Raw genomic sequence first — 21,478 nt, 5'->3', positions numbered from 1 at the left:
TCTTTCATTTGAAAATAGTTATGGGGGAGCCAACTATTTGTTCTATTAATATTTAAAGAATCTAATTAGGTTCAAATTAATTTCAGAATAGAATACTACACCAAATTTGAGGCGGAGGCTAATAGCGTATTTCACTTTACAAAGGGGAGGGCATTTTTTGGAGGGTGGGTGAAGATAAGGGAAGGCAAAGGGCCCTCAAAATGATCTTGTGAAACTGAGGGCTGATGGGGGGTGGGGGGGAGGGGAGGGCGGGTAATGGGTATTGAAGAGGGCATCTTTTGGGATGAGCACTGGGTGTTGTATGGAAACCAATTTGACAATAAATTTCATATATTAAAAAAAAAATGATCTTGTGGGCCAGCAAGAGTGGTAATCAGATTTCCTTTTGTCTTTGGCTCTTCATTCCTATATTATCCTCTCTTCAAAAATGGAGTTGAGTTGGCATTAAAGGACCTTCTGGGAATGCAAAATTCAAGTGTGGTGAAACAGAGACATATTTCTCCCACCACCCTCCTTCCTCCTCCTTCAGACAGGTGACTCAGGAAGCTTATGGTTGGCCAGATGGGAACAAAGATATGCTGGCAAATATTGTTTCAAGATGAAGGAGAAGAAAACAAGGAGGCTGACATGTAACATATCAAAGAATATTCAGGCACTCAGAAGTTGAACATGAATCTCAGGGCAGTCCAACCTCTTTAAAGATGCAAATTGCAGTCAAACACAGAAAACAGTAGGGTTCTGTTTATCCTTTCACAAAGGGTGCAAACTGCTAATCAGGCTCCATTGCTGGGCTGGCCACTTTGTTTATCAATAAACAGGAAGACAGTTAGACTATAATTTTCCTGCCTAGTACTGGTAGCCAAAAGGAAATGCTGGCAGCTTGGTAGTACTGAGTTCCAGTTGCATCAAAACCCAATTATTATTGTAATAATGTATGGGTGTTTGCAAGTTGCACAAGTGCGCTACACATGTCCAGAGAATCATGTGAAACATATTGGCAGAGAATGAGCTTGGTGATACACGGACTAAGGGGAGCTGTCAAAATAGGCCGGTCCTCCAAGAGCTCAGCTGTGGAGTGTTGTTTAAAAACACACGCGTGCTGGGAAAGAGTTACCATGACAGATATGGAAATCTTCTGCATGTTAATACAACACGACAAAAATATGGTTTGACAAAAATCAAACAACAAACAGGCTTCAAAATGGGAAATTTGGTTGGAATATGCTGTAACTGCCACTACAAACTGTTACAACAGAACACTCATACACTTCAGAGTTATTTTTATGTCAGTAGGAACTACCTTCCTGAGATACTATAAAACTCCAAATCTCAAATACAGCACAAGATCCCAAATCTAACATATAACAAAAATTCAATCATACATGTGTTTAAGCATTCAAACTGTCCAAATCATGACCTTAGGTCTTCGTTTCATTTGTCTGTATAGATGCATCTATAAGAGATTAAGACGCATTCCAAACTTCACATAATTCCCAAGATGGAGCATGACAAATACAAAATACAAAGAGACTATATTTTCCACAACACAGTGTTTCTATCTTTTTTTTTTCAGATTTTAACAAGTTTACGGTGCTTCTATTAATGTTGAAATGGTGCATGTGTCATCATTATATATATTGATCACATGTAATGCATGTATTCATCAAATGTTTGCTGAGTACCTACTATGTACCAAGCACCGGGGTAAGCTGTTGGGATACACTGGCACCCTCTGCACATAGTTGAGTCTACCAGGAAAGCAGGTGTGGAACAAGTCATTACATTAAGGCGTAATGACCGTTATGATGGAGTACGTGAGCCACTCTTTCTGTGCACCCAACCAGTCTTCACTGCTGTGTCTGGCTCTCCAAGATGCCAAACCACAGCAGCCTCTCTGGCAACTTGAGATAGGGAACCATAGCTTGCTTCTGCTTGGACAAGACTTGGACAAGTGAAAATCTGGTAAGTTCTGCATGGCTCTGATAATAATTTTCATTAGCAAATGTAGTGGCCACAAGTGAAGCTCTAGGGTGTAGACTACCTGGCTTCCCCACTTACTGGCTTTGTGACATTGGGCAAGTTTGTTAACCTCTCTGTATTCCACTCTCCTTATCTGTCAATGCGAATAATAGCACCACTTCCACAGAGGTGCTGTGAACCTGAAATGAGGGAATCCATGCAAAGACTTAGAAATAGTGTTGGCACACAGGAATGTTCTAAATGTTCTCTAGTATTGTTCCTACACCACCTTCAGCACCATGGCCAGCACCAAGGCTCATTCCTCCTAGGGCAGAGACCAGAAAGAATGATTGTAGATAACTGCCTTTGGCCCAGGAATGGGCCAAAATCCAGAATCCAAGTAGAACTCAGGACGGACTTCTGATAATTCCCATCCCTGCTCTGACCCTCAGAACTGACGGCTGATATGTGGAGTATGTCTCTAGGGGAAATGTGGAGAATAGCTCCCAGCCTAGACAGTGGGAGTTCCTGACCAATGGGAGTTCTCTCGTATCTTGACTCCAAATTTGGGTGTTTCATACCCACTTCAGGATCCTTTGCTTTGACAGGCTACTTGGAACTTCCTTCCATTTATTGGCTCTACTTTCCTACGTTCCTTCCCCCCATGTATCTAGCCATCCACAGCTCCAGAAAAGAGAAGCTCTTGACATTCTCATACCCTGTAGCAGTTGGGCCAGATCATCAGCCTTCCCCTGCTACTAGGGAAAGGTGATTAGATGATGTGGATGAATGGCTTAGTTGAAAAGCTTACTGGGGCTCAATCCTAGCTTCATTTTTCTATCCTGGGAGGCTCCAAGAATTCATCCTCTACTGGAAAAACTTGAGGCATCTTTGCAAAGCCTACTTTCATCTTAGGCCAGCTCCCTGGCTCATCTTTCTCTCTAGGCTTTTGCTCTTCTGACACATGTCTAGGAAGGTCTTTTCAGTGTAGTTTTCTAGAGCCAATCAATACTTTTCCCGAGAATATGTACTTTTTAGACTAGATTTAGGTGGAAATTCAGGGCACAACTGCTAACTTTTGGAGGTTAATTTATGACCCCTGAATGGCTAGCACAATTGCATCAAATGGGAAAAAGTTGCAAAAACATATTTGAAACAGGCAGCCTATCTTTATTAGAGAGGCAGGTAATGCCTTGGGTTAATTTTTGACTTGACATTTGCCTCTGACAAGCCACACTTTACTTTTCTTTTCCCATTAAAACACCATCTTCCCGAACCTACACAGCAGGTATTGAATAAGAATTAAGTTATCATCATCCTGAGAAGCTCTGGTGTATTTAAAAATACATGGCAAAAGTATATTAATTCTTAATCACCTCTCTAAATCAAAATGTTAAATTATGCCTTAAAATATACCCACTAATTTATTATTGAAAATATGGTGGGGGGGGGCACCTGGGTGGCTCGATCGACTTCAGCTCAGGTCATGATCTCACGGTTCATGAGTTCGAGCCCCGCATCAGGCTCTGTGCTGACAGTTCAGAGCATGGATCCTGCTTCAGATACTGCATCTCCCTCTCTCTCCACCCCTCTCCCCACTTGCAATCTGTCTCTCTCTCTCTCTCTCTCAAAAATAAACAAATATTAAAAATTAAAAAAATATATAGTGGTATTTAATACTTACAAATTGTGGCCACTGAAATAAGAAAACTTGAAAAATACACGATTTTTTGATATCAAGTATGTTGTGCTGCAAAATTTCATGTTGTATCCCCTTCATTTTGGTGGTAGCTATGTGTACTTGGTTCTTTAGTCACAGAGATTTAGCAAACTGAAACCTCCTGGGTTTATTTTGTGAAAATCACCTGTGGTTCCTTGATAAAAAAGAAGAGATTTTAATTGGTAGCTAAATTTGGAATAAGCAAGTTTAATGATTTTCACTATAGATTCCAAGTTATATCTTACTTCATTTTGGAGGAAATGACTATAGTTTCTACTTTTATAAAGTTTTAGCTCATTTAAACTTGGTTCCTTTCTTTCAATCTTAATTTTATGCTCAAAGATCTGTTGTAGGCTTGGGCTTTCCATAGTCAGATATATCATATTATAGATGATACTGTCTTATTTAATTGGATTCCTAGGAATTGCAGGAAAAGACGTAACTGGTGATTTGAAGCCTACATTTCTTTGTAAAGAGATTTTGTTGAGTTCATTAAATGGAAATTGCTGATGATTATGACCCTAATAGAGATATCTGAATCCTTGCATTATGAAGAACCCTGTTCTGAAGAATAAACAATGAGGGGTGGGGGGGGGGAAGGTCAGGGTTTTTTGGGGGGAGGTTAGAGCAATTACTCCACAAAAGGGGAAAGGTTATTTAAGGGCATGAAGGGATTGATAAAAGACTGAAAACACTTTACTACTTTTATGAAAACCTGGATAGGTTTTTATATCAGAACGTTTAAGGATCAAAAACACCTTGCAGAGTTCCTAAGCACAGTTCAGCTTTCCATACTGTTCCAAAAAGACTCACAGATACCCCAATTCCTATTGAAGAAATCTCCCAAGCTCTCAAGTCTTTTACTAAAGGCACAGCCCCTGGGAGAGGAGCCTTCCATCCCAATTTCCCACCCCTATTGAAGAAGAGTGAGTTCCCCACACCCCTGTATATATTTAATCATTCTTTGCACATCAGTTAGCTTTCTCCCTGTGGGGAGGATATACCTCACTACTCTACGAATTTATTTCAACCGAAGTAACAGCACGGAGGTATAGAATTTAGCCAAGTGGATTTGTGTGTGCTTACTGTAAGTACAAATAGGAGTTTGGTGTCTGTGAACTTGTGTGTGTGTGTGTGTGTGTGTGTGTGTGTGCGTGCGCGTGCGTGTGTGTGTGCATACACACATGTGTGCACGAAAAGAAGCCAAATGAGAAAGCACAAATTAGCCAGAATATGTGCATTCGGGGTAGAAAAGGATCTTCCATCCGTATGAAAATTAAAGGCATTACGGAGGAACTCAAAAGTTAACTGGCTTTAAATGACTGTCAGGAAATCGCATTTCTATTTCTCAAATGATAATAAGCCAATGACCTTGATTGATATTTGGGGTTTCTTAATGAGCAACTCATACTGGCAAATGCAATGACTCCCGGGTTCTGCAGTCTGACAAGTGATGAGGAGTGCTTTTTAAATTACTGCTTGTGAAGAGAACTTAGAAAGTGGCTCGCTGCTGGGGACACAATTGCACTCCTCTTGCCTTTGCAGTGTTGCCCCCAATTGTTGTCTCCATCACAACCACTAAGCTTCCTTTAGGCCTCACATGTGTCCTGATACCCAAGGTGGATAGAGAGAGCAGAAGCATTCAAAGAAGATGGCCTCATAGAATGATCCTATGGGGCTTCTGAGGCACTGGCTATTGCTTAGAAGGCAAATGGCTTCCTCTTGCTTTTTGCGATGGTGGGCAGCTTTGACAGGAGGATCCTCCTGTAAGTCCTAGGTCCTGTGGCAAGCAGAGCAAGTGGTGGGGAAGGGGGCCTCTGTTCCAATCCCCAACCAGGGGCTCACCTCGACAGTCTGCTGAGGGAGGCTCTGTGACAGTCCTCCTCCTTCTGTTTCCCATAATGGAGAATGTCATTGTAAACGGGTCTTTCTGGACACAGACCACAGCCTAGATCTCCCTTGCTCTAACCATTCTCACGGGGCCCAGGCCCTCACAGGCAGATTTGGATACCTTTCTTTACCATTTTCCTACTCCCTTTCTGCCAAAGACTGTTCAAGTACCCAGCACAGAAATGCAAAGTAAAAATTTACTACTTAGCTGCTCAAGAAAGAGAATCTCTTCTCTGGCTTCCTAAGAAAAAAATAAGTGAGATATTCCTAGGAGAGTTGTCTCTAGCCACCTAGTGTTAAGAAATCTGTGAGGGAACTAGAGAGAAAACGTGTTATTTTTGTCTCTAGAGTCTTTTCTTTGTCTACCATTTTTATTTATTTTGTATTTCTTTTAAGTTTATTTATTTATTTTGAGAGCGTGAGAGAGAGAGCAGAGAAGGGGCAGAGAGAAAAAGAAAGATTTGAATCCCAAGCAGGCTCCACATTGTCAGTGAGCAGCCTGACATGGGACTCGAACTCACAAGTTCATGCTAGATCATGACCTGGGCTGAAATCAAGAGTCGGAAGCTTAACCAACAGAGCCACCCAGGCACCCCTAGCTATCTGCCGTTTTAAAATGTTTATTTATTTAAAAGACAGAGAGAAAGTGAGGGTGAGCAGGGGAGGAGTAGAGAGGGAGAGAGGGAGAGGGAGAGGGAGAAAGAGAGAGAGGGAGGGAGAGAGAGAGAATTCCAAGCAGGCTCCACACGGTCATTGCAGAGCCTCATGTGGGGCTCAATTTCACAAACTGGGAGATCATAACCTGAGCCAAAATCAAGAGTTGGCTGTTTAACTGACTGAGCCACCCAGGTGCCCTGTCTACCATTTTTAGAGGAAGGTTTAAAAAAATGGCAAAATTAGCAAACTCCATCACATCTAGAGCAAAAACCTACCTGGGACCTATATTACCCTACAAAAATCAGGAATCTAAGGTGTGAATCAATACCAGTGAAACTTGGCATTATAAGGAAACTTGAATTGATGCATCAGGCCCTTGGCCAGGAGTATAGTTAAGACAATTGCTCTTTAGATATTTACCAAACACTCATACAGTGCTTACAGAGGGAAAATTGAGGCACAGAGAAGTAATTTGCTTAAGGTCACACTATTAGGACAAGATGTTACCAGAATCCAGATATAGGCAGTATGACTCTAATATCTGTGTTCTTAACCGTCAAATTACATTCTTCTATGTGAAAAAGTCATCTTAAGGAATATGCTATCTATTCTAAATTTTCTAAATTTTATTCCTTTAAGAATGATACCACTACTTAAACAAATATTTATATAGCACTCGAGAGTTTACAAAGTGCTTTTCTATTTGAGCCTCACAGCTGGTCTTGTGGTATGTGGTGCAGGTTTCATTACCGCGTATCTCATGGGCCAGATAAGGACACAGAGGTTCTTGAAATTTGAGACTCGAGTTTCCTGGTCAGATAGTGTTAAAATTAGGACATTTCAATATGTTTTCTGTTGCCAAATCCCCTACCCTTTCCACTGAACTGGGCTGCTGGTATCAAATCAAGGCGCCCACAAGTGACATCCCAGATTTTATTACCTTAGGTTCCCACAGAAAGGCTTTCCTTAAATTACAATTCAGGCCTTCTTTGGCTTCTTAAAGGCTAAGTAAAGATCCCACATGACCATAAAATCCTAACACATCTCCACTACTTACAAATCAAATTAGAAAAACAAAATGATATTATGTTCATATAAGTTGCTTTTGTCCTTCAGAAGGGAACTTTCTCTCAGGAACAACTATAAGGGATCAGAAGACACAAGGAGACATTTCCCCAAAAAGATGAAACAAAATACTGAATGCTTCTGAACATATTTAGAAAAGATTTAGATAATTAGTGAAGAGGTGAGTTTTGAATTAGTGAGAACTGAATACAAAACAAAATCAGAGGAAAAAAAAATAATTACAAACTTCAGGGTAAACAACAGGTTGGCAGAGAAAAAAGGTAATCAGCTTACTGCTACATAAACTCCAAATAGTTTTTACACTAGATAGTAATCTTATCAAAGTTATATATAATTTTATTGGATAATTGAGGGATGAGGAAATTCACATATAGTAGTAAGGGTGGTGATGGTGCGGGTAAATCCTATAGCAAGGAGTCAATATCATGCCTGAAACTGAAAAAATAAGGCAAGAAGTGTATCACTTAGAGATAGGGAAATAAATGCCACAAGAATAAGCTAGAAGAGATAAAATGCACTGCCTCTGGAGAGGAGAAATGGAATGATGTTTAGGGGCTGCTTTATTTCAAAACTATTTGACTTTTTATGTGTAAAAATGAATTTTAGGCTTTTCAAGTTTATAATTTAAGTTTAGACTTAGATTCTTTTCAAGTTTATAATTTAAACATTTTTTAAATTTTTAAAAATGTTTATTTAGTTTTGAGAGACAGCCAGAGCACAAGTGGAGGAGGGGGAGAGAGAGAAGGAGTCACAGAATCCAGAGCAGGCTCCAGGCTCTGCGTGGTCAGCACAGAGCCTGATGTGGGGCTCAAACTCACAAACTGTGAGATCATAACCTGAGCCGAAGTTGGATGCCTAACCGACTGAGCCACCCAAGGGCCCTGATAAAATTTTTAAAGGATGGGTACTTTACTTTGGTAATATGGCAAACGACATTCTCTAAAGAGCCATCCAACCATAAAATGGATACATTTCAATAAAAGTACTTTTTAATACATTGCTGGGCTCATAAGAACGTTAAGGGAATTTTCCAGAGGCCAATGTAAAACAACTACAACAACAAAATGGAGTTAACTTCTGATTTACGAAACGTCAGAAAAATAAGAAAGCTTGGAACTAAATACCTGTATCAGACCTAGTATCAGGATACTAAGTCTGAAATCACTGTAAAGTGGGGGAGAACAAACTGAGGCTTCAAATCAGTAATATCCCTGACTCCCAGCAAAAGCAAACACAAATTATCCTTGAAGGAAAACCTTCCCACTCTAGGCCGTTAGGATTCCCAAGAATAATTCCTATCAATATGGATGGGTTCATATCATGAGTATTAATCAGTGAACAACAAAACATGATTTAAAGGCAAAATAATTGAAATAGATTCAGAATATACCAAGTAGGTATGAAAAAAAATCAAATAGAACTTCTAGATATGAAAAATATAACAATTAAAATTAAAAACTCAGAGGATACGTAAAATAGATAAAACACACTGAAGAGAATTAGTAGTGTTGGTAAGATATGAAGAACTAACCAGCAGTGTAGCATAGACAGATACAAAGACAAAAATGTGAAAAGACACTAAGAAACGAGGAGGATAGAATGAAAAGCTCTTAAATAGGTCTACTTGGCATCTCTGAAGGAAAGAATAGAAAGACTGGAATAGAAGCACCATCTGAATTGTTAACAGTGGAAATTTTATAGAACTGATAAAAGACATGAATCCATAAACATAGGAAAAACAACTTATACTTAGTAAAGGAAGGAAAAGGAGAAAGAAGGGAAGGAGGAATAAGCCAACATCTCATCATTATTTTAGTAAACTTCAGTACACCAAAGACAAGAAGATCTTAAAAGCAGCCAAAGAAGGGGCACCTGGGTGACTCAGTCGGTTGAGTGTCCGACTTCAGCTCAGGTCATGATCTCACGGCTCGGGAGTTTGAGCCCCGCGTTGGGATCTGTGCCGACAGCTCAGAGCCTGGAGCCTGCTTCGGATTCTGGGTCTCCCTCTCTCTCTGCCCCTTCCTGCTCGTGCTCTGTCTCCCTCTCAAAAATTAATAAACATTAAAAAAAAAAAAAAAGCAGCCAAAGAAGAAGAGGCAAGTAACCTCGTTTTTAAACTGGCAGTGGCATTCCCAATAGCAACAAGAGAAATGAGAAGATAATGAAATAATATCTTCAAAGTTCTGAGAGAAAATAACTGTCAATCTAGATTTCTCTATTTAGCCAAACAACAAAGACATTTTCAAATAAATAAAAACCGTGAGTTCACCATCAACAAACCTTTGCTATAGGGAAATTCTGAAGGGGGCACATCAGGAGAAAGAAAGATGACCTGGAAAGAAGGTCTGAGATGTAAAAGAAGGAATAATGAGAGAGGTAAAGAAGTGATAATATATACACACAGGTTAATCTCAGGGTGCCTGGGTGGCTCAGTCGATTAAGCATCTGACTTTGCTCAGGTCATGATTTCCTGGTTGGTGAGTTCAAGCCCCACATTGGACTCTCTGCTGTCAGTGCAGAGCTCACTTCAGATCCTCTGTCCCCCCCTCTCTGCCCCTCCCCTGCTCATGTGCACATGCGTATGCACACTCTCTCAAAAATGAATAAACATTAAAAAAATGCATATAGGTTAATCTAAATAAAAATTGTATATATAAAATAATGGTAGTAATAATATGAAATTTGTGCGATTAAAAAGATATAATTGAAATACTAAGCAAAAATAGCATCAATTGTAAGGGAGATGACTGAATTTAAAGCTTTCTAAAATTCTTGTGTTGTCCAGGAACAAGAATTAACAGGTAAATTTCAGGCTTCATTAAGTACCCTGGTAAAATTTCAAGAGTAACCAATAAAAGTTAGAAATATAGTCATAAGTTCTAAATGAAAAGAAGAACATGGAGTAAGAAAACAAACCAAAAAAGTAAAATTATCTTTAAAAGGCAGAGAAGATGAGAAAATAAATGAGAAAAATAGGGCAAAAAGTAATGGTATATTTAAATCTAAATTTATTGGGGCACCTGGGTGGCTCAGTCGGTTGGGCAGCCGACTTTGGCTCAGGTCATGATCTCGTGGTCTGTGAGTTTGAGCCCCACGTCGGGCTCTGTGATGACAGCTCAGAGCCTGGAGCCTGTTTCAGATTCTGTGTCTCCCTCTCTCTGACCCTCCCCCATTCATGCTCTGTCTCTGCCTCAAAAATAAATAAATGTTAAAAAAAAAATCTAAATTTATCAGTAACTACATTAAACATAAGTGAAGGGGTGCATCGCTGGCTCAGTTGGAAGAGTATGTGACTCTTAATCTTGGGGTCATGAGACTTTGAGCCCTGTGTTGGGTGTAGTGATTACTTAAAAAAAAAAAAACAACAAAATAAGTCGATTAATGTTCCAGTTAGAAGACACAGATTGTCCACATGGGTATAAAAATTTTAAAAACAATAGGAGACATATTTAAAACATAACGATATGGAAAGGTTGAAAGCAAAAGGCTAAAAACAATACACTGGGCAGATGCTAACCAAAAGAAACATGGTGTATTCATATCAGACCAAGAAACGTTATTTATTTTTAATGTTTATTTATTTATTTTGAGAGAAAGAGAGTGAGAGAGAGAATATGCACACAAGCACGTGCAAGTGGGGGAGGGGCAGAGAGAAAGGGAGAGAGAGAATCCTGAGCAGTCTCTATACTCTCAGTGCAAAGTGGACCCAGAGCTCAATCTCACAACCATGAGCCATGACCTGGGCCAAAATCAAGAGTGGGTTGCTTAACTGGCTAGGTGCCCCAGACCACAGAAACTTTGAAGCAAAAGCATTTTAGAGGATAAAGAAGGTCAGTGCATAATTATAAATGATTCAATATAAAGGGAAGATATAATAATTCTTATTTTTATATACCCAATAACATAGGCTCAAACCACCAGCAGCAAAAATTGATAGAACTATAGGGGGAGACTGGTAAATTCTCTACTGGAGGCTAAATTTCAACTAGCTTCTCACTTATTGATATATCAAGCACATAAAAGTCAGTAAAGATTTGGACATTTGAACAACATAATTAACAAGTTTGGTCTAATGGAAAAATATATAGAACTCTAGTCTACTAAACAGAAACAACACATTCTTCTTAAGCACACATGGAACAGTTACAAAAATGGCTCATGTAAAGCAGAACTCAACAAATTTCTTCCTTCCTTCCTTCCTTCCTTCCTTCCTTCCTTCCTTCCTTCCTTCCTTTTTTAGAGAGACAGAGAGAGTGAGCAGGTGAGGGGCAGAAAGAAAGAGGGAGAGAGAGAATTGCAAGTAGGCTCTGTGCTGTCAGCACAGAGCCTGACTCAGGGCTTGAAATCATGAATCATGAGATCACGACCTGAGCTAAACCCAAGAGTCAGACGCTTAACCAAGTGAACCACCCAGGCACCCCAGAACTCAACAAATTTTTAAAAATCAGCACCATTCAAATCACCTTCTCTAATCATCATGCAATAGAGGTAAGCAATAGAAGAATAAATAAGAAATCTCTCATATGCTTGAAAATTTAAAAATTCTTAGTCCCTGCTACTCAAACTGTGGTTTGCAGACCACTCTGGGTCCACAAACTCTGATCATGACCATGACACTAGGAGGTAAGTATGAAATGGGGGGGTACGAATTTAGAAACTTCCATAGTACTTGACAATGCTATGACACCCAAGCAACATTTAATTTTTCTAGAAATTCATTTTTTTTGTATTTTATAAAAGTATCCATCTGCAATAGATTACAAATGCTTAAAAATGAAATAAAGTAACAACAACAAATAAAAATAACCAAATTGGTTCTTCACCACAGGGAATTTGGGAAGCACTCTTTAGTATCTCCTGGCTCAAGCAAGAGATCAAAATGCAAATTAAAAAGTACTTAGAACCTGGGGCTCAGTCATTTAAGTGTCCAACTCTTGGTTTCGGCTCAAGTCATGATCCCAGGGTTCATGGGATTGAGCCCCAAATCGGCCTCTGTGCTGACAGCATGGACCCACTTAGGATTGTGCCTCCCTCTCGGCCCCTCCCTCCACTGCACATGTGTGTACTCTTTGTCTCTCTCTCTCAAAATAAATAAACATTAAAAAAAATACTTAGAACCAAATGGTAATAAAAAATATATGTTCTTATAGACCTATCTGGTTAGATTATAATTATTTACATTTTGCGTGTCTCACCACCAGTCTTTGAGTCCTCCATGTTGGGGATCATGCAATCGTCTTGGTTCCTCTCCTTGTCACAGTGCCTGAGTATTGAGTATCTAAATTTACATATTTAAACTTACATATTAAATATATTTAAATATTTCCTTAAATATTTACTCAACTAAAATAGCAGTCCTGGAATCCTGTCTCTCTTTATTCCACTCCTACTTTCTTGGTGTTGCCCAAGTGTCATGGAGATTCACCAGAAATTTGTGCCTAACTTGGCTTATTTTCACTGTGTCCCAGCAAGCAGTGGCTTATGCAGTCCTATATCTCCTCATGCATTTAACAATGAAAAGAAAAAGGTAAGAGGGGTGTGGAGACAGTCTTTTCATCATCCATACTTGGGAAGGTGAGCTGGTAGTGCCATCCTTGACATGAAGGAGCTACTTAAACACAAATTGGATTAGCAGGACAGGATTAGAGCCTGCTGGAAGGTATTATACACTTATAAACTGCTCTGTAGAACTCTTATTGTTTTCATTACAAGCCCATACTCCACAGTGTCAATCAAATGAAATACTGAATTAGCCTATTAATAAAAAAGAAATAAATTGAGATATAAAATGAAGCAACTGGGGCGCCTGGGTGGCTCAGTCGGTTAAGCGTCCGACTTCAGCTCAGGTCATGATCTCGCAGTTCATGAGTTCGAGCCCCGCGTCGGGCTCTCTGCTGACAGCTCAGAGCCTGGAGCCTGTTTCACATTCTGTGTCTCCCTCTCTCTCTGCCCCTTCCCTGCTCATGCTCTGTCTCTCTCTGTCTCAAAAATAAATAAACATTTAAATAAATAAATAAATAAATAAATAAATAAATAAATAATAAAATAAAATAAAATGAAGCAACTAAGTTCTAATACTGGAAAAATATTGATTAGACAGTAACAGTTGAGTTTAGCAAAACTATAATTAGAACAAAATAAAAAAAGAATATCTGAAATGAATTTTTTTTGAAAGAGAAAGAGAGTAAGGGAGGGTCAGAGGGAGAGGGATAGAGAGAATCTTAAGCAGGCTATTAACTACTTTTCTATCTCCAGCACTTCAAAAAGAAGATGGTAACAACTAGGTACTGATACAGGTTCTTCAAGATCAAGTCTCATCTACTTAACCTCATTTTTCTGGCAAGGTTCAGGGGGAGAAGGTATTTCTAGGCAGGTAAATTGGGATGGTATCTTCATTTTGAAACAGCATTAGATAAAAATCTCTCATAATATCCTCATGAAAAGATTGGATTTTAGGAAAGTTGGGTGATCGAATGACCATATTCACAGTATTGATCCATGAAACTGACCTCTCCATGCCTCAGTTTCCTTATCTGTAGAAGGAGTATAACAGTAGCACCTCACTGGGTTGTTTATGAAACTAAAGCCCTTAGAACAGTGCCTGGACGTCAGTCAGCACTATATAAATAAATAAAACATGATCAGAAGCTTCTAGTTGCATGCTTGTTCAACACTTGGCTCCAACCTCTTCAACATTTCCATCAGAAACTTGTTAAATGCCTGGCAAATTCTCAAATGCTATTAATGATGGATAATAAAATCAAAATCCAAAAAGACCTTGATAGGCAAGGGCTAGGAAATAACATATATGAGATAAAATTAAGTCCTGGATAGAGAGTTTAAGAAAACATTTTTTACAAGCACTAGCCTGGTTTGCCAGAACTTTCTGTGGTAAGAAAGGGAAATTCAACTGACTCCCAAGCTCAGCATGCATAAAACAGTAGCAATTAATGGAAAGTTTAACTGCATTAAGAGAACTGAAGCGTCCTGATAAAGACACTGTCTGGATACAGACGCAAAGATGGCGGGCACGTCTCACCCATCATGAATTCTTCCCTCCCCTTCCCTTAGTTTCCTCCTAAGAAGTGGCTCTGGGTACAAGGATGAGCTTGAGAACACCAGTGAACAGTAAGAAAATGTGAGGCAATAATGGACCATATTTCAAACTTATCTGGGTGGAAGGAAACATCCTCTGGTGGATACGGGAAGATAGCCTCAAGATTTGTGAAGAATATAATTAGAAGTTTATCAGGGCACCTAATGGCTCACTGTGCTACATGCTAAAATAAATTCCCCTCCAATCATGATTACTACAGGATTTATCTAATCTATTTCCTAAAGGAAATCAAGCTACTCCCAGGCATTTTATCAAACTTCTTCCTCATAATAATCCCTGTCCCTGACAAAAGAAGATTTTGTCATCCCACAGTATAGATAAGAAATGGAGGCAAAGAAGTAAAGTGAATTGCCCTGGGTCACACAGAACTGAAATTACAATTTAGTATCTAATCTTAGAGTGCACTACATGAGTTTTGGAAGGGAGCATACTGGAAGCACATTATATCCTTCAAGAAAAGGCCTATTTACCTTAATCTCTGGGAGAAAGAAGATTAATTGTATTTTCCTTGGGGCATGCCAAAGATGTTGAGGAGACGCTTTAGATTCCACATGCTCATTCTAATCCTTTTCCAAATACTTGGAAAGTCTTGCTTTGACCATTAGGAAGATGCTAGAAATTAACTTCTTTTTTTTTTTTTAATTAAGGCAAATATTTGCTAGAATCTCCAAGGAGAGCAATTAATCAAGAAAGTTGTACAGTACGGCCATGCTATTTCAGATCATTTAAGACAAGAAAGTATCCAGATAGGCATGAATCCAGATGGCCAACTCCCTCTGTCCCCGAGCCCCACAATCTATTCCCAGACAGCCTCACTGTCTAGGGACAGACAAAGGTCAAGTAAAAACATGTTTTTAACTTAAAAAGTTCCATGCAAACATAAATTATTGTTACAATGATTTACACCTAATTATTTCACCTAATTACTGAATAAATCCATGTTCGTTATAAAAAGCTGGAAAATAAAGTTAAGTAAACCAAATGAAGCAAAAAGCACCCACTCTGCTACCACCCAGTAAGAACCTTTTGTGCCTGTTTACAACTGGATATATTTTAAGGCTCAGTTCTGTGGTCAGGCCATGAGGAAATCAGCCCAAAGCTGCAACCCTAAGGTTCTGTGTGTAGCTTCCCTTAAATTAAGTAGGGAAAATGGTGACTTATTCATAGAAGACTATCTTTTATTTTCTTGGCACTTATCCCAGAAGCCATAAGGCCATTACTCAATATTAAAAAGACATGAATTCCACATTGTGTCTTACTGCTCTAAAAATTTACAACACAAATTTCAGATTAAATAATTTACCCAAACTGGTAAATATCATAGCCACAATGGATTCAGTGTCTATCTCTTTATCAATATATACACATAGTCACATATACTGAAGGTATACACTGGTTGGGTTCTTCCTTTGTCTTGGAGAAAAGAGACACATTCAAAACCCCTATGAGGGCTTGATCAAGAATATATTAGTAAATAGCAAAAGGTGAGCATGGTAGAATCTTTCCAACTAATGAGCAATGCTACCAAGACAGCACCAAATTGCAATCCATTGCTTTTTCCCACGTTAAGGGAAAATCATGCTATTACCTTTTTGTTCATAGCAACACCATCCTCACAGTCGAGCACCGCACAATCTACATTCAAGGAGGGAATCTTCTTTATTTTCTTTTCATCATTTCCAGGTACATAGAGCACTGCTCTCCGGGGAATGTACTTGTGATTGGAGGAGGAACTGTATCCAACCCTGGGCACATCAGCTGCCAGAAGTGGTTTCCTGCAGGAGACATAATTGGTGTTAGTCTAAAATAGGATCTATTTACGAATTTTTGCAAAACCTTATTTTAATGCAAAATTAAAACCGAAAACATGATAAGCTAATTTCAGCAGATCACAATCACACAGCACAACTAGGAGAACAACAACAGAAATAACCAAGAAACAAAATGTCATTTTGGCTGAAGTTTAAAAAATATATAGCACTGTTTATTGAGACAATCTTCAGAGAAAACAAGTGTGTACCAATTTCATCTTGGAAAAACACTTCCAATATTAGTATATTATCTAGATAGTGCCCATGGACAAAAAGAAAGGAAATTTATATCCAGAAGGTCCCAAATAACATTACTATCTTCAATTATATGAAACTAAAAACAGAAAATAAACAACCTATGTTAAGCATTAGTGTATGGCCCTCTCTCTGCCAGTGAGTCTAAAGTAGGCAAAGAAGTGATTCAAGTTCAATGTTAACAACAGACACGGATGGCTGGCCACTTCTTAAGTGAGCAGAATAGATAACGAATGAGAAAAGATCATTACTAGCTCTGGAATGGTGGCCAACTTCATCACTGAAAACTTCAGGTGCTTCATCTATAAAAACGATACTAATTTTGCAGACTATTGAGAGGCTTCAGTGAAAGGAAATAAGGCACATGAAGTGCTTAGTGAGAGCCTGGCAGGTGTGGGTGGTGGGCATAGAGAATGCTGTTGTTCTTAATGAGAAAACTAGGTCTGGATATCAGTAGCCCCTGCCTGCTTCTGACCTCTGCTCTCTCTCTCCTTCCATTCCCTACTGCATTCAGTTTAGCCTCCTGTGGAAATAAGAGTTGTTGGCCAGAAGCTTGTTTGGCTCACTGCAGCCCTCGCGCCTAACCTGATCCATAATTAGGTGCTATGGTTTGGCCCATAATACGTGGTAAAGGAAGGTGAAATCAGTTTTCACATTCAGGACGAGCTATATAACTGGTTGGTCCCAGAGTAAAATGAGAATGTAGACCCTTGTTCAAAATTTATTAAGAATTTTAGGTGGTGACAGAAAAACCTCAAACCAAGCACCAGACCGTTCTAAGCACAGAGCCATGTGTGATGGTGCAGGTCATACATTCATGAAGTCAGTCCTCCCCATAATAGACAAGCTATATGTCATGAAGCACCCAGTTAAGGTTAAAGCCACAGCAAGTCAGAAATGCCCTATGTTTTACTCTGCCCTGAGTAAACTGCATCATTCTTTCCGAAAACGTGTCAGCAGTACTTATCCTAAGTTAATGCCATCTGTATTTTACAAAGCTGTAATATTCTGTCATGATTACTGTGCCTTGTGACAATGAATCTCAAGAAAAATCATTCACTCTTTGGCCAACCAATTCTATGTGTGACCCCCCATTCCTTCTTGTGGCCAATCTTAATACACTAGAAAACTTGAGTCTTAGTCTTATTTTTCCATAGCAAAGGCACTATACTATGTGAGGTATGGTGAGATACAGATGGATTTTAAAAGTGTACATGTCTTACAAGACACTTTATTTAATATAAAACATATAATGAACAAAAATATATTATGGCCAGTTAACTGAAGAACAACTGAACTGTCATCATTTTGCATTGACTGAAAATATCTAGCTTCTTTTTTTTTTTTTTTTTTTGAGAGAGAGTGAGAGAGCAAGTTGGGGAGAGGGGCAGAGGTAGAGAGGGAGAATCTCAAGCAAGCTTCAGGCTCAGTGAAGAGCCTGACGTGGGGCTTAATTTCATGACCCTGGAATCATAATCTGAGTGGAAATCGAGTCAGACGCTCAACTGACTGAGTCACCCAAGGGCCCCTGGTTTATCTTTTAAAAAGGGAGAAAATATAACTATGTAACAGTAACAATCACATTTTACTTATTCACACTGGAAACCAAAAATTGCAACATATTCATTTCCTTAAAATTTGTAAAAACACAATTAAAGGAGATGAAATTTTATTTACCAGGAAATGCTTGGGGTGGGGAGTAAAAATTACTTTTCACCATAATTTGTTGTAACCACACGTGTAAAACCCAAAAAGAGGATGAGAATGGCTCTAGTTGAAAGAGCTTCATGGGTCCTTCCTATACCTCTCACTTCACCTGATAGAGTAAATATCTGGACTTCTCTGTCCCATTGGCAACTGACTTTCATTTCATGAAAACTGAGATTTCCTTCATAGGAAATAGCTTCTGACTGCCATTTTGGATTCAGCCACTGTGGTCTCCAAGCTACACTATTTGAATTTTTTTTTTTTTTTAACATTTTCTCTTTCTTGTGAGACAGAGAGACAGAGCATGAGTAGGGAAAAGGCAGAGAGAGAGGGAGACCCAGAATCTGAGGCAGGCTCCAGGCTCCAAGCTGTCAGCACAGAGCCTGATGTGGGACTGGAACCAAGAACCGTGAGATCATGACCTGAGCTGAAGTCGGATGCTTAACCAACTGAGCCACCCAGGCGCCCCCAAGCTACACTATTTGAATCTCAAGACTGAGCTCCCAGACATAGCTCATGCTGTAAATCATACCATCATCATATGCTAAGCTCTAGAGCAAATCATTCCTAACATGTTTATATGAAGTCTGATTTATTTAAAAAATTATTTAAATTTTAGTTAATGGTGCAATATTGGTTTTTCAGGAGAATTCATTGAATCATCACTTACATACAACACCCAGTGCTCCTCACAAGTGCCCTCCTTAGTATCCATCACCCATCTAGCCCATCTCCCACCCACCTCCCTCCATCAACCCTGTTTTTTTCTCTATCATTAAGAGTCTCTTATGATTTGTTTCCCTCTCCCCTCCTTCTTCCCCCCACCTTCCCATATGTTCTCGTTTTGTTTCTTAAATTCCACATATGAGTGAAATCATACGGTATTTATCTTTCTCTGACTGATTTCGTTTAGCATAACACACTCTAGCTCCACCCACATCATTGCAAATGGCAAGATTTTATTCTTTTTGATGGCTAACATTCCATTGTATACCACATTGAAGTGTAATTTAAAACAAATGATCACTTAAGAAATCTCCTGCCAGGGCACCTGGGTGGCTCAGTCGGTTAAGTGAGACTTTGGCTCAGGTTATGATCTCATACTTCGTCAGTTCGAGCCTCTCATCAGGCTCTGTGCTGACAGTGTGGAGCCTGCTTTGGATTCTCTCTCTTCCTCTCTCTCTGTCCTTCCCCTGCTTGTACTCTCTCTCTCTCTCTCAAAAATAAATAAACTTAAAAAAAAGTCTCCTGTCACTGTTAATGATGTTTTTGGTTTCTTGGATAGTATTTACAATCATTAAAACAGTGTTTTGCTCATATCTTCCCCTGCTCAAAAACTGTCAACAGCTCCTCACTACCTGTACGATTAAGTTCACTCTCAGCTGATATTCCTTTCCTCAACTTACAGCTCATTATTCCTACTCAGTAAGTATCTACCCTAGGAAACTTAGATTATGACTGTCTGTACAACATGCTGCAATCATTGTTTCCAGAATACCTTTGCTTCTGCTGTGCTTCTGATGGAAAAATCTTCCTTCTCAGTTTATTTGAACATTAAGGATCCTTCACGTTCAGTTCAAGGTCCCTTCCAACCTTGAGCCTTTCTTAACTATTCTTTAAACTCTCTCTTCTTTAAGGGACACCTGAGTGGCTCAGTCAGTTAAACGTCCAACTCTTGGTTTCGGCTCAGGTCATGATCTCACAGTTTGTGCATTCAAGCTCTGCACTGGGCTCGATGCTGACAGTGTGGAGCCTGCTGGGATTTTCTCTCTCCCTCTCTCTCTGCCCCTCCCCTGCTCACTCTGTCTCTCTCTCTCTCTCTCAAATATAAATAAATAAACATAAACTCTCTCTTCTTTAAACTCTTATCGGATTTATCACTCATAACCAAACCAGAACCAGCAAAGGACTGGTTCTGCTATCAAGGCAAAGTTAATCAAAGTGGCACAAAGCTTTCTGGAAAGGCAATTGATGATACAAATCAAAAAACTTTAAAAGTTTCCTACCTTTTGAGCCAGTAACTTCAAGTTATTTGACAAAATTCCTTTTGGGAACTGTTATAGATTGAATGTGTCTCCCCCAAATTCGTATGCTGAAATCTAATCCCCAGTGTATTTGGAGGTGGGGCCTTTGGGAGGTGATTAAGTCTTAAGGGTTCTGCCCTTAGAAAAGAGGCCCTGGAGAGCTCCCTTCCCCGATGCCACATGAGGACACGGCGAAAAGACTGACATCTACAACCAACAACAAGGAAGCGAGTCCTCATCAGACACCAAATCTATCAGAGCTTTGATCTTGGACTTCTTAGCCTCCAGAACTGTGAGAAATAAAGTCCTGTTTTTTATGTCATCCAGTCTATGATATCCTGCTGTAGCTGCTCGACCGAACTAATAGACAGGAATCTATCTTAAGAAAGTAACTAGAAATAAGACTAGATATGTACAATATTAAGAAACTGAAAACCTTCAGGCCCAAAAGTTGGATGAATTATAGTATGTATATTCAATGGAATATGCTGCTATTGTTAAGAATTATGTTTATAAAAATATTTTAATGTTACAATAACTATTGGTTTGTTTAATGTTTGTTTATTTTTGAGAAAGAGCATGAACAGGGGAGGGGCAGAGAGAAAGGGTGACAGAGGATCCAAAGTGGACTCCACACTGACAGCAGGGGACCCAAAGCGGGGCTCCAACCCAGGAACTGTGAGATCACGACCTGAGCTAAAGCTGGATGCTCAATTGGCTGAGCCACCCAGGTGCCCCAATTATTGTATTTTTAAACAGAAGATGTAACATTATATATGCAATAACATCTCAACTTTGTAAAAAATGCAAAGAAAAATATCTGAAAGGAAATACATTAAAGTGTTATTAGGGATGCCTCTGAACTATGGAATTGGGGATTAAGATTTTTCTGCTTCTGCACACTTTTTTCCTATGTTGCATATTTACTAGAAAGAGCATCACTCCTTTTAAAAAAAATTCCTTTTATAACTGGCTTAAAAAAATCAATAAAACCATTCGAAAAGTCTCAAAAAAGTGTTAAGACGGACCAAATGCAACTTGGGGACTAAATGCCATTTTTGACCTACAAAAATGGTAATTTTATATGGTTCAACCCAATGCTGTGATTGGCATTCAGAAGATGGGATGAGAAGCAAGCTGCCATGTCACTCCGTGTTAATTTCCTCATCAGCAAGAAGCAATATACAAGCTACCTTGTACAGGGGAGAACTCACCACAAGCAGTAAAGCATCATGCACTTACAGCTACTATG

The 21,478-nt window shown here is 39.2% G+C and overlaps 1 protein-coding gene across 1 annotated transcript in view; it reads right to left on the bottom strand.

Annotated features, from left to right (window-relative positions):
* CLYBL (citramalyl-CoA lyase) overlaps positions 1–21,478 on the bottom strand; it is a 132,708-nt gene that overhangs the window by 86,130 nt on the left and 25,100 nt on the right. The window contains exon 2 of the mRNA XM_047075324.1: positions 16,018–16,204. Within this exon, the coding sequence (XP_046931280.1) occupies positions 16,018–16,204 (187 nt within the window). The remainder of the gene's footprint in view (positions 1–16,017; positions 16,205–21,478) is intronic.

Source organism: Lynx rufus, unplaced genomic scaffold (assembly GCF_022079265.1).
Source record: "Lynx rufus isolate CCGP_SWC_20201006 ecotype Redwood Valley unplaced genomic scaffold, mLynRuf1.p SCAF_1, whole genome shotgun sequence".
In the NCBI taxonomy this organism is placed as follows: Eukaryota; Metazoa; Chordata; class Mammalia; order Carnivora; family Felidae; genus Lynx; species Lynx rufus.
This window is presented reverse-complemented; position numbering and strand designations above follow the sequence as displayed.